This window comes from Meles meles, chromosome 8, assembly GCF_922984935.1.
Source record: "Meles meles chromosome 8, mMelMel3.1 paternal haplotype, whole genome shotgun sequence".
Classification (NCBI taxonomy): domain Eukaryota; kingdom Metazoa; phylum Chordata; class Mammalia; order Carnivora; family Mustelidae; genus Meles; species Meles meles.
Genome location: NC_060073.1, coordinates 51,880,229 through 51,896,824, shown reverse-complemented (window position 1 = coordinate 51,896,824; position 16,596 = coordinate 51,880,229). Strand labels below are relative to the sequence as shown.

The window sequence follows — 16,596 nt, the reverse complement described above, 5'->3', positions numbered from 1 at the left end:
ATTAGCAGGGAGACCAGTTTTCTTGACAGAAGAATGACAAGAAATAAAGTCAGAGCAGTCATCAAGAGCCAAATCCTGTTAGGTCTTGTAGTCCATGGGTTTATTCTTAGTAGCAATGGAAGTCCATGTCGGGTCGGGAGCAAGGTATGGTTGAGGACAAGATTATAGACAAATGCAATGCATACATTGAAAAAAGGAGGGCCCAGAAACAAAAAATAACTAATGAACAAGAAGTTCATTAGTAATTTTCCAAGTGCTCTCTGTAAATTGCTATGGCAGAAAATAACTGAAGGGCTTGATCAGTAGTGGGTGAGACAGTTGAAAAAATTAGGTCATGAAAGAAAAGAGACTGTGGGAGGTGGTTACGAACAGTCAGATTAAATGAAGGTCTTTTATATGGATTTGGGAAAAAAAAAGAGTTGAACAGCTCTTTTTAAGTAAGGCAAATACTTAAATTTTTGAAATATGTGTAGCAGTATTTGCCCCAGATACTTTAGTCTGTTAAGCGAAGAACAGGAGGGTCTCTGGATGTGCGCTTTTTGGTACCTGTTTGTGACAATGCTGTTGCTTCCACTCTCCCAGTCCCCTGGTGCCGATGTTCTCAGGAGCTTGTTTTTACTCGTATCCAGTGGAACTAGCAGATTGACCATGAGGTTTGCAAAATGAATGGCCTGACTGAAGACAGTGCTTTCCTCACGCTGCACCAGCTCCTGCTGAGTTGCTTTGCTCAGAGAAGGCCAAAGGCGTAGCTGCTCAGCTGCCAGGTCCATTGCTGTCTTCTCCTGATACTGGTCATCTGGAAGCTTCTCCTAAAAAAATGAAGCAAAACAATGCAAATCCATGACCCAAGTTTCAAAAATCATGGAACATGTTTCAATTATCCATCTATTAAATACCCATGTCACCAAAAAAAAAAAAAAAAGAAAGAAAATATATAAATAAAACATAGCAGCAACAACAAAACAAAATCAACTCTTCTTTTTCCTGCCAGCTCCAGCCGGACTTGAGGGGAACAATGTGCTAAATCCAAGGAAGCAGCAGCAAAGCCTTTTACTTCAAACATTTCATTGCATTTATTTATCTCTATGGCCCTGTTCCTTTCAAACAGCCAGTTATAACAAACTGTCGACGGGAAATATGTATAAATGAATGAAGGTCCAGTAACATTTACTAATATTCTGATATGTTTTTTCTCTTCTGCTCTTTGGGAGGAGAAGACAGAATGACAAGTCACACAAAATAGAGCTAGATATCCTAGTAAATGTGGGAGTCAAATACTATCAGGACATAGATATAACAATGGAATCTATTTTATTTTATTTCATTTTTTAAAAGATTTTATTTATTTGAGAGAGAGAGAGAGAGTGAGAGAGAGCATGAGAGGGGAGAAAGTCAGAGGGAGAAGCAGACACCCCACGGAGCTGGGAGCCCGATGTGGGACTCAATCCCAGGACTCCGGGATCATGACCTGAGCCGAAGGTAGCCACTCAACCAACTGAGCCACCCAGGCCCCCATCTATTTTATTTTTTATCAAGTTTTAAATTTTATTTTTATTTATGTATTTATATTTTATTTGGGCCGAGAATTTTTTTGGCATATTTAAAAAAATTATCTATTTTTATTTGAATTCAATTAACATATAATGTATTATTAGTTTCAGAGGTAGAGGTCAGTGATTCATCAGTCTTATATAATACCCAGTGTTCACTACACCATGTGCCTTCCTTAATGTCCACCACCCAGTTACCCTATCCCCGGACTCCCCTCCCCTCCAGCAATCTCAGTTCATTTCCTATGCTTAAGAGTCTCTTTCAGTTTGTCTCCCTCTCTGATTTCAGCTTGTTTTATTTTTTCTTCTCTTCCCCTATGATCCTCTGTTTTGTTTTTTAAATTCCAAATGTAAGAGAGATCATATGATAGTTGTCTTTCTCTGACTGACTTATTTCCCTTAGCATAAAACCCTCTAGTTCCATCCATGTTGTTGCAAATGGCAAGGTTTCATTTTTTTGGTAGGTGAGTAGTCTTCCAGTGTGTATATATACCACATCGCTATTCATTCATCTGTCAGTGGATATCTGGGCTCTTTCCATAGTTTGGCTTTTGAAGTCCACTGACCTTTAAAACTCCAGGTTTTAAGCCCTGCTGTTGCAAGAACTCATGAAATTTGGGCCCTCTTACTTTCTAAGCCAAATGCTATGGGAATTTGTTTTCCCCATGCACTCCCGTGTGTGCTAGGTAATCTCTCACTCTCCTATGCAACCATGGCTCCCTCCCTACTGCAGTGGCCATGAACTGTTTCTCTCCCAAGTCGCATCTCTGCACTTCCTACCTTCTTTGACGTGGCCTCTTCTCTATCTTAGGTTGTGGAGTTGGTTTTGCCAGTCTTCAGACTGATTTCTGGGATATTTAGGATAGCTGGATAGTTACCTAGCTGCATCCATGGGATGAGGCAAGCCTATGATCCTCCTACTCCGCTGCCATCTTCTAAAAATCCTTATTTATTTATTTATTTATTTATTAACATATGATGTATTATTAGCTCCAGGGGTATAGGTCTGTGAATCACCAGGTTTACATACTTCACAGCACTCACCATAGCACATACCATCCCCAATGCTCAAAATCCTTTTTTCTTTTTTTTTTTTTGAGTCTGACAACAGGATTTTATTTTTATTTTTTAAAAAGATTTTATTTAGTTATTTGACAGAGAGAGAATGAGATCACAAGTAGGCAGAGAGGGAGGGCGAAGCAGGCTCTCTGCTCAGCAGAGAGCAGATGCGGGCAGGCCCCTGGGATCATGATCTGAGCTGAAGGCAGACACTTAACGCAATGAGCCACCCAGGTGCCTCTGACAATAGGATTTTTTTTTAATTTTTTATTTTTTTAATTAAAATATAATGTACTATTAACCCCAGGGGTACAGGTCTGTGAATCGCCAGGTTTACACACTTAATAACATTCACCATAGCATATACCTTCCCCAACGTCCATAACCCACCCCCAGCAACCCTCAGTTTGTTTTGTGAGATTAAGAGTCTTTTATGGTTTGACAACAGGATTTTGAAGAGGAGTTTCTTAGTAGGCTGAAATGCTAAGAAAAGCTAGTATACTAGTCTCACTTGTATCTAATCTAGGTATCACTAAAAGACTTCTTTGGAAGAAAGGACAGAGAAGCAGTGACATGTGTTTGCTCTACAAATGCTTTTGAGATATATCAACGTTAGTTTTATATCTGCTTTAAGAAAACTATCAAAAGTACCACACTAGCCCAGATATTTCTGGAGCATGACCTCAAACTAATTTGCATCTGTTATAGTTACCCATTACCCAAGTGTATTTGATGTTTTGAAAGAAAAGTCTGAGTTTTATATTAAATTAAGTAAATAATTCACACTAACAGTGTATAATAATAATTTGGAATATAAGATAAATGTCAGATAGTGGTATTTTTTATTAAAGTTTCCATTTTTATCATTGTCAAGAATAGACAATATTTAAAATTATAGGAGACATAGAAATATTTGAATAGTACTATGTAGTTTCTAAATTCATTCATCTCACATAATATAAAGTCAATTTAAAATAGCGGTTGAGGCAAGATGCTAAACCGACTAAGCCACCCAGATGCCTGTAATTTTCTTATCTTAAAATATTTTCTTGATATTTTTCTTAAGTATAATTCATGCTGATAAAATATATGGAAACATATTGAATATTCCTAAAAGGAGAAATAGATTTATTGCTGACATACTTTCAAGAACTACTGAATTTTATATTTATTTCAGAGTCATTTTGTTTTGTTTTGTTTTTGTTTATTTTATTTTGTTCAAATTCAATTAATTACTATATGGTATATTATTAGTTTCAGAGGTAGAGTTTAGTGATTCATCAGTTGCATATCACACACAGTACTCATTACATCAAGTGCCCTCCTTAACTTTCATCACCCAGTTACCCCATCTCCCCACCCACCACTCCTCCAGCAACCCTCAGTTTGTTTCCTGTGTATAAGAGTCTCTTATGGTTTGTCTCCCTCTAATTTCATCTTACTTTATTTTTCCCTCTCTTCCCCTATGATCCTCTGTTTTGTTTTTTAAATTACAAATATGAGTGAAATCATATGAAATTATCTTTCTCTGCTGACTTATTTTGCTTAGCATAATACCTCTAATTCCATCCAGGTTGTTACAAATGGTAAAGATTTCATTCTTTTTGATGGCTGAGTAATATTCATATATATATGTATATATATATTCCTATATATATATTCCTATATAGATATATTCCTATGAGAGAGATATATATATCTCATATCTCCTTTATCCATTCATCTGTTGATGGACATCTGGGCTCTTTCCATATTTGTGGCCACTGCTGCTAAAAACATTGGGGTGCAGGTGCCCCTTTCGATCACTATGTTTGTATTCTTTGGGTAAATACCTAGTACTGCAATTGCTGGGTCATGGGGTAGCTCTGTTTTTAACTTTTTGAGGAACCTCCATACTATTTTCCAGAGTGGCTGTACTAGCTTGCATTCCCACCAGCAGCAGTTCCCCTTTCTCTGCATCCTTGCTAACATCTGTTGTTTTCTGACTCATTAAGCTTAGCCTTTCTGACTGGTGTGAGATGGTATCTTATTGTGGTTTTCATTTGTATTACCACAATGCTAGTGTTGTTGAGCACTTTTTCATGTGTCTGTTGGTCATTTGTATGTTTTCTTTGCAGAAATGTCAGTTGATGTCTTCTGCCCATTTCTTGATGGGATTATTTGTTTTTTGGTGTTGAGTTTGAGAAGTTCTTTATAGACTTTGGATACTAGCCCTTTACCTGGTTAGACATTTGTAAATATCTTCTTCCATTCCCTTGGCTGCCTTTTGGTTTTGTTGACTGTTTCCTTTGCTGTGCAAAAGCTTTTTATTAGAGTCATTTAACTGTAATTTGACACTTCTTCAAAAAGTTAATTGTACAAAGACATCTGCTCAGGTATTTTCATTTTCTTTTTTCTGTTCAACTTACTATAATCATTTCCAAAGAATTCCTATTTATTAACATGTAATAAAACAATTCCACTGCTAAAGACTGTATTAAGAAGCTATTAGGGAAAAATATAATACCAGAAATCAACAGAAGAAAGATGATCACCACAGGACTCCCTAAGATGAACCTCAAATACACTGGCAGAAAGTGGCTAGATTTCCTTTTGCTCTGGGAATACTTGAATAAGCTTTCCTTGAAGCCACAACACCAGTTCTACACTATCTTTTTTTTTTAATTTAAAGATTTTATTTATTTATTTGAGAGATGGAGATCACAAGTAGGCAGAGAAGCAGGCAGAGAGAGAGGAGGAAGCAGGCTCCCCACTGAGCAGAGAGCCCGACTCCGGGCCAGATCCCAGGACTCTGGGATCATGACCCAAGCTGAAGGCAGAGGCTTCAACCCACTGAGTCACCCAGGCGCCCCCACAATAGTATCTTTCTTCTCTTACCTTTCGCTTCAGATGTGGGGCATGATTGTCTTCTGTGGCTGAGAGATACAGGGAGCGCACCTGTTCCTGCACTGCATTGTAGAAGGTTGTCTCCCAAAATTGCTGATTTGTCCAAATGGGGTGGTCCTGAACACAGGTGTAAGCAAACTGGCTGACTCCAGGAGCCAGTTTCTGTGAGAACACACAATACACATCACCACAGGGCTGACAGAGTCATGACAATTCAAAAAATTACAGGGGTCACGGTTAACCACAGATATCATTAAGGGGTTTATCTAAACAATTATCTTAGGGCAGTTCAAGCTTAGCAATCAGAAACTTATTCATTTTTAACTGGCAACTTTGAGCTTGCTATTAAATCCTTCAGGGTCTCAGTCTTTCTATGGACATTTTAGCAATAGCTAGAAATCGAAGTTACCATATGAATTAGAGAATGTATGAAAAGTACCTGGCACTGTACTGTGCACACTGTAGAGCTGGTAGCTCTTAGTACAACTGGGATATGTAAATGAAATCCATCACAACCTAAACATTAAACTTCAGATAATTTAAATTTTTTTCTACAGTACATTTTTGGGGGGCACTAACTAAAATGTGAGTGAGCCTGCAGCTCGGCCTTACACACAAAATGAGGGCATATCACGCATTTGAGACTCAAGAAGAGTTAGACCCTCCCTATTCTAGCTCTTTACCTCCCACCAAGGCTGCTGCCTGCCTCACGTACTCCCTAGCAGACTGAGCTGGGCTTTGAGGGCATTTTTTCTGCTCACCAAATGGTCATGGGAAGGTAATCTCAAACCATACCTTCCTTTCCAGGACTTCTGTTGGGCTTCAAATTAAGAGCAAACCTTACTCTGTGATTTACAGTAGAGAGAAGGAAAACTAACTCTGCAGGCATTTGGGGCACTTCATAAATATTTACATACCTCATTTAATACTAAATATAAGATGCACATTATTATTGCCAATTTACAGAACAGGAAACAGAAGTTCAGGGAGGTTTAAGCAATTGCCTAAAGTCAGATACCAAGTTACATAAGTAGTAAAGCTGGTTTTTAAGCCTAAAGTTTCCTTGGTTCCAAAACCCCTGCTGTTTTTTCTATACCGAATTGTCTTGCAAAAGAGCACCATAAAATAAATACTAATTAGCTTTGCTGTTTTTTTCTGTACTTTAGGATTTTGTTTCTCAAAGTAATATTCTGCCCTGAAGATCTGATATGATTTTAATTAACACTGTATTTTTACTTTTACATATGATTCATATTGTCAAGTTTCAGTTAATGATTTAAACCATCTTTCCACAGCTCTTGCTTTCATCTCTAAAGATTAAAGATGTTTCAAAACTTTTTTAATCCATCATGTCTCAGGAAACAGCAGGTAACATTCTCAATAAACATCCTTTTTGTCCATTTTATTTTTTTTGGAATTGAGTAGAACTAAAGTTTCTGATATGTTTTCTTTTAAAGCAATTTAATAAACTGACTTCTTTCCACTTGATCTTAGCCAAAAGGCTGAGAAGCGAGTAAACGGACTTCTCTCTTAGAATACCGGACACTGAAGATTACATTAAGGTTACACATGTTACTGTTATGTACCAAAAGTTGGTTCATTTCTTAGGGATGCTTAACAGATGAATAAGACATTTGGTAAAAATGATATCCTCAATACATGCTAATTTTCTTTTTGGTCTAGAGCAGACTAAACCTAGAACTGAAAATAGGTACCACACATACCATGAAATGTAGTACTTATGTAGTACTTACATGTACTAATGCAAGTGGGATGGCTGTGATTTTGCCTATGAGGGTCTACGTATTTCTGCATCCCATGTGTAAGTCCCTTTCAAGACAGGACTATGTACTGCTGCTGAGGTGATTGACTGTAACTCCAATCAGGTGGCTATAAGTTGGGATTGACTGTGATACAAAAATCAAGAGTACCCCACCGGTAAGCTGTATAAGGATCACTGTTGATTTTCCTATGCCTATATACTCGTTTAAAAATACAGTTCCTACCTCCTAATGGGAAATCATGGGCAAAATGTGGTTCTGTGAGTACGTAAGCAGAAGCCACAGACAAAGTGAATCACATGTTCCTCCTATACTTTGCTTGCAGATACGTGGGATGCAGGTTCCGCGTGCGCACGCGTGTGTGTGTGTGTGTGTGTGTGTGTGTGTGTGTGTTTGCCCCACAGCAATCTAAGGACTAACAAAGTTCGTTTTGAAAGGGATTTTAAAGGCACGAAAGTCAAATAAGACAAAAATAATTCTCAGTTGCCTTTCCCGTAGATGTAGTCAGAGGCAGCCCTATTTCCTACAAATGTGATGTAATAAATACCAGCTCTCAGAATTTTGGAGTCCTGAAATTAATACAGATGGGCTCAGAAAACCAGAGCTTTTAACAAATCCTTATCAGTTTCTCACATAAAGTACTTTTAGGATCGCTGACACACCAAAAAAAGCTATTACTAATTATAGATCTCTTATTACAATTGACAGAGCTCCCCAGGGATCTGAAAGTATAATGAAGTCCTGCCTTTGTTTTTCAGCATTTTTCTTACTGATGTTGCATATTGACTCTCCTTGGCAGTTACTTACCAAGTATTATCTTCCTATTTATTGACAAACTAAAAATGAATATGCAAAAACTCACTCCCCTAAATCTTCCAAACAAAAGTGGACTATGTATGTTCCAAGGCAGGAAGATGGTATAAAACAATGACAGCGGCTTAAAAAGTCAGAACCCACAACGTGTTTACCAAGTGGGAAACTGTAGCAGGAGGACAAGTGACGATAGGATAAATACTTTTTGGTGACAAGATAGTTGCACATGGTTAGGGCATCTGATATATGCATAAGAAATCATTAATTTCCAAATACTCAAATATAATTATTTTTCCAAACATGAAATTCACTTCCTTTCTTTGTGGTTTCCTGCTACGTCTTTCCAAGCATAAGCAAGAGACACTGTGTCCATCAGTGTTAGGATGACCAGGGCCACTGCACGGATGGACAGGTGTGTTCTTAGGACCAGCAGAGGGCAGTAGCACATTATTCTGCCTACATCCCATCAGGATTTAAGATGGGAATTACAAAAATGGAGCACTGTGGTCTTGAAAGTAGGTGGTAAGGTGAATACTTCATGTCTTCACTGTATATTTGAGAGACCTTACAAAGAAAATGGATTTACCTAAGGTCATACAGAAAGATGGGCAGAAGAGAAAGGAACAGAAATAAGGTTTTCTATTATTCAACATCACTTCTGTAAGTTAAAAAAAATTGAGATATTCCACAAAAGAAAACTATATTATAATTATCTAGAGAAAGACGTGAGGAGACTGTTTAGGGTTTCTAATGTGCTATATCATACGCTAGTAGTTTTAGTCATAAACAAGAAAATAAGCACCTGTCTATAAAACTATCTCCTGATTCTAATCACTTCTTTGGTTTGAAGATAAAACTTTCTTAAAATCAAACGGGCCCATATGCCAACTTCACGACCTTTTATTTTGCCCAAAGATGAGACTCAATCCCACAGAAGGTCTAAGGGTGGTGGTGGTGGTGGTAGGGAATGTTGTTGTCAAATGACATCTCTTCCTTTCCCTCCAATTTTGCAACACTATTTATTTTACACTTCCTAATAATTCTTATTATTCTTCCCTAAAGAAACAAGTGATATTTTGGCATGCAATTTTATGAGATGTTAAAAAATATGTTGACTGCCTTCCTTATAGCCCTGATGGTACTAGATTAAGCAATGCTATTCATTTTACACAAAGCATTCAAAGGCAACCTCAGCATGAGGTAGGATATGGAGAATAACTTCATGAGGTCACCGATCAGCAGGCCAGATTCAAATCCAAATAAATGGACACAAATCATCTCAGAGACAAGTTGGTCAAGGGAAAGGTCAAGATACCAGTATGTGGGGCCTGTCCTAAGGTCTGCCTGGCTAGACATGTTTGGTCTCCAGGCCCGAGGCCCCAATTAGGGAGTTTAGAGGGAAACCAGATTTCAGGAAAAAAAGTTAGCTCGTAGGACCAATTCCACAAATATATAATGATCTTAAGGAATAATGCAGAATACAAAGATTCACTGTTTAAGTTGCTAGGTATTTCCTATCCAGCTCTGGATACCAGAATATAAGTATACTTCTTTGCACAGTTTGGGGATAATGCGAGCCAGTCGTTTTATGATTCTACACCAGCCTGACCAAGTCCAGATATTAAGTCACTTTAAAAATTTGAGTATTTTTTTGTTTCAAGTTTTTATTTAAAATCCAGTTAGTTAACATTGTCATATTAGTTTCAGAAGTAGAATTTAGTGATTTATCACTTATATCAACACCCAGTGCTCACCACAAATGCCCTCCTTAACACCCATCACTGCCCCATCTTCCTCCAGCAACTCTGTCTGTTCTCTGTAGTTAAAAGTCTGTCTTATGGTTTGCCTCTCTTTTCTCCCCCTCAAATGCTTAGTCTTGAGAGACAAACAAAAGGAAGACAGGAATCGGAAAAATGTGAATCAAAAACCTGTATTTATCCAATCTTAATCAAACCTTAAACATATTGGCTTCATGAATTTTTTAAAACAAATGATTTTCAACATCATAGATATGATTGAAGCCCACCATGTACCTCTCTTGATCCCATCTGCCTCTGAATTCAGAGGTAACAATGATCCTGAACTATGTATTTTTCATTCCCATTTATATGGCTTTTATACCTGTATATGTCCACGAAGAATATTTAGGATTATATTACAATTTCATTTTATCTTATTGGTGATACTTCTCAAAGTATACAACTTTTTCATTGATTTATGTAATATTTAATTAAACCATGTAATTAATTGAAGCATAACACAACAAACTCTATGTAAACATACAATCAAAAGAAGCAGAAAGCGAGCGGCCTACAAGCAAGGAATATAGGATACTGTGTGCATTAGTCAGTGTAATTTACAAAATGGCAAATAATCCTAATAGTTAAAAAAAAAAGGCAACTGTGAGAATCTATAGTTTTTTCTGTTCTACTACCTGATACTCTACAATTGAACAATGAAAGAAACCTCAAATTCGTAATGGTCTAAACCTCTCCTGAGTTACTTAGAAAATCTTGGCAACAATTCCTACACAAGACACATTCATTCACTAGCACTGCCCTGTATTCATTTGATGTGCCATTTCAGTAGCTGGAATGACAGGGTTGAAGTCTTTAAATGACTTATCCTGCTAATGATTCTTTGTATTAAGTTGCTTAGTAAATATTAAGAGATCAGATGACAAATCAGACTTTTTCCTTTGTGGTCCAAAAATTAGCAGGAATCAAACACAAGCTTGTTGTAAAGTCCTTTGTCAGTGTTGGGTTTTTTTTTTTTTTTAAGATTTTATTTATTTATTTTAAAAGATTTATTTTTTTTAAGATTTTATTTATTTATTTGACAGAGAGAGATCACAAGTAGGCAGAGAGGCAGGCAGAGAGAGTGAGAGGGAAGCAGGCTCCCTGCCGAGCAGAGAGCCCGATGTGGGACTCGATCCCAGGACCCTGAGATCATGACCTGAGTCGAAGGCAGCGGCTTAAACCACTGAGCCACCCAGGTGCCCCCAAAGATTTAATTTATTTTAGTAAGAGAGGGTGAGAGAATGAGTAAGTCAGGGGAGGAGCAGAGGGAGAGGGAAAGCAGCCTCCCCACTGAGTGCAGAAGCCAGAGGCCTGACACGACCAGCAGATTGATCCCATGTCCCTGAGACCATGACCTGGACCAAAACCAAGAGTCAGTTGCGCAACTGACTGAGTCACCCAGGTGACTCCCTGGGTTTGGCATTCTTAAAATTACAAGACAGGACCCAAATTTCTTCCCTCCCCCACTTTCTGCAGGTTTTTAAACTTTACATAAATGATACCACATAGTGTTTTCTTCTAGAACTTGGTTTTTCACATATTATGATGCTAGACTTATTTAGTTAATAAATAATAATAATTATTAAAACTAACCTGAGCTTTCACTATGTATATTTATCAACCTACTTAGTCTTTACACAACCTGTGATCCACTGAGATAAGTACTATTATTTAGTCCTGGTTTAAATGTAAAGGAACTGAGGTGCAGAGAAGTTAAGTAATGTGTCCTAGAGAAAACAGCTAGGAAGTGGTAGAACTAGAGCTGGAGTCAAACTATAGTAGTTTAGCTATGGAATCTAGTTTCTTAATTATTGCATAATTTAACTAAAGTGTATGGAATCCCATTACATGAATATATAGCATTACCTTGTTCCTGCTAATGGACATTTTTATTGTTTTCAATAAAACAATATTTTCCTATTTATAAACAGTGGTGTATGAATATTATCAACACATGTTGATTGTATTGTTTTCAATAAAACAATATTTTCCTATTTATAAACATTTATTTTATAAATGTTTATAAAATATATATAATATATATTATATTATATATAATATATATAAACATTTATATATACATTATATATACATTATATATATTATATATAATATATAATATATATATTATATATATTATATATAATATATATATATAATATATATATATTATATATATTATATATATAATATATATATTATATATTATAATATTATTATTATATATAAATTATATATATTATATATTATATACATAATATAATATATAATATATTATATATATTATATAATATATAATATATATATTACATATATATAAATAATATATATTATATATAAATGTTTATATAATGTATATATAAACATTTATATATATAAATATATATAAATATATATAAATATGTAACATAAATATATAAACGTATATATAAACATTTATAAACATTGTACTGTTTTCAATAAAACAATATTTTCCTATTTATAAACAGTGGTGTATGAATATTATCAACACATGTCAACTGTGAACTCTGATTATTGGTTTCAGAACCATTTAATAGTGCCTGGAAATGCTTGAGAGGGGCCTAAAAAAAAGATAATTCCCATTGCTTCCTTTACCAATAAACATTTTGGGTTATTAATAGACTGGTCATATTGTCAAAAAGAAATGATTTCATGCAGATTTTTTCTAAATCCACTATTTAAGTAAATTAATCATTCTTTAATATCAAATATCTAGTCAGTATTTGAGTTTTTAATTATCTTATAAATGTTAAATGTTTTTCTTTTTTTGTTTTTGTTTTGTTGCAGTTTGTCTGATTCAGGAAGGACCCATATATGATCCATATGGATCAATAGGTTCATCCACCATCTGTCTGTCTCTTTCTGTCTCTCTTATTTTCCCTCCCATTTGTGAGCTATTTGTTGAGAAACTGGATCATTTATCCAATAATTTTCATTAGTCTGGTGGTTGCTGACTGCATCCCAGTGGTACCACGTGACATACTCTTTTGTCCTCTGTATTTCCAGCAAATTGACAATTGGATCTAGAAGCCTGATCATTTTCAGGCTTGATTGTTTGGCAAGAATACTTCACGGATGGTACTACTATTATATATGGTTGTCTCTCTTTTTGTGATGTTAAAGACTATTGACCATCAATGCTTAGATTCATTAATTATTAGGAATAATAAAATAGTTATATTCTCATTTTAGCATTATTTTCCGACTTACTAGTGAGTTTCTAATTAGTGAGTTTCTCTATAAAGAGAAACTTCCCCTCATCAACTGTTTGGTCACCAAACACGTAGCCTGTACTGGATAAATACATGAGATTATCCCTTCATTTATCAGTTTTAAAAACAACACATTGTTGGGGCGCCTGGGTGGCTCAGTGGATTAAGCCGCTGCCTTCGGCTCAGGTCATGATCTCAGGGTCCTGGGATTGAGCCCCACATCGGGCTCTCTGCTCCGCGGGGAGCCTGCTTCCTCCTCTCTCTCTGTGGCTGCCTCTCTGCTTACTTGTGATCTCTCTCTCTGTCAAATAAATAAAATAAAATCTTTAAAAAAAAAAAACACAACACATTGTTTTCTAATGTTCATTAGAAATGACCAGTTTTTCTTTTTTTATTCATATTTTTATGAGCTCATGGATTTTTAAAAAAGATTTTATTTATTTATTTGACAGAGAGAGAGAGAGAGATCACAAGTAGGCAGAGAGGCAGGTAGAGAGAGAGGAGGGAAGCAGGCTTCCTGCTGAGCAGAGAGCCTGATGCGGGGCTTGATCCCAGGACCCTGAGATCAAGACCTGAGCCAAAGGCAGAGGCTTTACCAACTGAGCCACCCAGGCGCCAGAGCTCATGGATTTTAAAACATATTTAACTATTCTTAAACCTGTTTAGGATGAAACCAAAAAAATCTATCCATAAGTGTTTACTGGAAACTTGCACTTTTCATTACCTCAATAGCAAGTCCTATGGGACTTCTGTCTACAAAGTGCTTATAATCTCTATGGAGAGACAAGACTCCACATGTGGTAACTGATGAGCCTAATGATGTCATGTATAACAGCACCATAAAGTGGTACGACTGAGGGCCTGACTGGGAGAACATCCTCAGCAAAGAGGCTAGTAGATATTTAACAAGGTGTTTTCTCTGAGATATAACTACAAAAGGAACCAAAGAAGAGGCATCAGTAGGTCCTGGCAGAGGAAATTTTTTATTTTTATTTTTTAGATTTTATTTATTTGACAGAGAGAGAGATCACAAGTAGGCAGAGAGGTAGGCAGAGAGAGAGGAGGAAGCAGGCTCCCTGCGGAGCAGAGAGCCCGACGCGGGGCTCGATCCCAGGACCCTGAGATCATGACCTGAGCTGAAGGCAGCGGCTTAATCCACTGAGCCACCCAGGCGCCCCGAAATGGAGGAAATTTGGTGAGTCATAGCTCTCACTATGTGTACTTGCAAATGGTGCCAAAGCTCTACAAAAATGTTTATTATGGCATTATCTTTAATAACTATACCCCCCTCCAAAGTTAGCAATTTTAATGTCTAACCATAGAGAGAAAGGTTAGACAAATGACAGAACATTATTAACACAAAAGAATATTATGCTGCCATTAAAATAGTTAATATGATGATGTGTTTATGAATGAAGTAATTATGCTACATTTAAGAAAATTGGCCAAATATGCTATGATTACGTCCAGAAGTACATAAAGACTAGGAGAAAAAGGCAAAATGAAAATGAAGTAAAAGTAACAGAATTTTCACAATTTGTTTTCCTTCTTCCATAATAATTTTAAGGGATCTTTTCATTAAATGTGGCAGACTGAATATTCTTTTGCCCCTGAACCCCAATGAAATGACAGCAAAAGAGAAAAATGGTAAAACATGTAAGAGAGAATGAGAAAAAAGACACCATCAGTGATGTTAATATAATTTTAGAAGTCATAAAGTGGACTTATAAGCAGTAGCAATTTTTGAAGATCAGATAAAGCTGAAACTCCATACTACTTAGAGAAGGAAAAGCCCTTTACACACTTAAAAAAAAGTGAATTTTATGGTATATGAATGAAATCTCAGTAAAAAAAATGGAAACAACTCAAATGTTCATCAGCTGATAAAATGTGGCACATACATGCAATGTAATATTATGAGGCAATAAAAAGATATGAAGTACTGATACATATTATACCATGGATAAACACTGACAACATTATGCTGAGTCAAAGAAGTCAGTCAAGAAAGACCATATGTTGTAAAATTTCATTTATGTGAATGAAATGTCCAGAACAGGCAAATACATAGCAGCAGAAAGTACTCTGCTTGACTTTAGCAGCACAGCAACAAAATACCCATGCTTTTCAAGTGCATACAATATATTTCCCAAGAAAACCTGAGTTGTAGGTGGTAAATTAAGTCTGGATATATTTTATTTTATTTTTATTTAAGAGACGGAGAGAGAGATAGTACGCTTGCACAAGTTGGGGGAGGGAGAGAGAGAGAGGGAGAAGCAGACTTCTACTGAGCAGGGATCCTGACACTGGGCTCAATCCTACGACATTGGCATCATGACCTGAGCCAAAGGCAGATGCTTAAGTGACTGAGCCACCCAGGTGCCACAGTCTTAATAGATTTTAAAGGGATTCAAACTATACAAATTTATTCTCTGACCAGAATGGAACTAAATTAGAAATCAGTAACAGAAAATTATCTGGAAAATCTCCAAATTTGGAAGCTAACTAACTCATGGATCAAAGAATAAATAAAAAGGAAAATTAGAAAGTACTTTGCACTAAATGAAAGTGAAAATATATCAGATTTTGTGAGATGCCACTAACCCATTTCTCTAGGGGAGATTTATAGCACTGAATGCCTGTGTTAGGAAAGAAGAATGGTTTTCAAATCAATGACCTCAGCCTACACATAGAAAAATTAGGAGAAAACAAACAAACAGCAAATTAAAGTCAAAGCAAGCAAAAGAAGGGAATTAAGATTAAAGCAATCACTAATGAAACAGAAAACAGAAAAATAAAAAAAAATCAATAAAACGAAAAGCTGGTTCTTTGAGATTAACTCTCTAGTCAGACTGATTAGAAATAAAAAGACAAAATTACAAATATCACAAATGAGAGGTACCATTACTGAAGATTCTACAGATATTTAAAAAACCATAAAGAAATATGAACAACTTTATGTCAACAATATTGACTACTTGGATGAAATGGACAAATTCTTTAAAACAAAAAACTACTAAACCACACTCAGGAGGAAACATAACTTGAATATGCCCATATCTATTAGAGAAATTGAAACTGTATTAAAAGGCTTCTCACAAAGAAAGCCCCCAAAAGAAATGGCTTCATTAAAAATTCTCTTAAACATTTAAGAAATAACTTATACCAATTCAACACAAACTCTTCCAAATAATTAACAACAGAATACTTCTCAACTCAATCTATGATTGTGTTATCTGATTATAAAACCAGAAGACATTACAAAATTATACCAATATGCTTCATGAATACAGATGTAAAAATTCTAAACACTATTTTAGCAAATCAAATCAAGCATATATTAAAAGGAAGCAAATGGGACACCTGCAAATTCAAAACAAGGCAATGGCCTAAAGAGTGACGGTGGAAGAGGCAATGACAAACTAATGGTTCCAAAGCCCAGGCCCTTATGCTTGGCAGATTCCAGAGATGAAGC

At 36.0% G+C, this 16,596-nt stretch overlaps 1 protein-coding gene across 3 annotated transcripts in view; it reads right to left on the bottom strand.

Annotated features, from left to right (window-relative positions):
• SBF2 (SET binding factor 2) overlaps window positions 1–16,596 on the bottom strand; it is a 503,560-nt gene that overhangs the window by 68,678 nt on the left and 418,286 nt on the right. For all 3 annotated transcript variants that reach the window (XM_046014550.1, XM_046014552.1, XM_046014551.1), the window contains exons 18-19: window positions 5,487–5,657; window positions 547–809 (exon numbers count right to left, since the gene is read on the bottom strand). In XM_046014550.1, coding sequence (XP_045870506.1) covers window positions 547–809; window positions 5,487–5,657 — 434 coding nt within the window. The remainder of the gene's footprint in view (window positions 1–546; window positions 810–5,486; window positions 5,658–16,596) is intronic.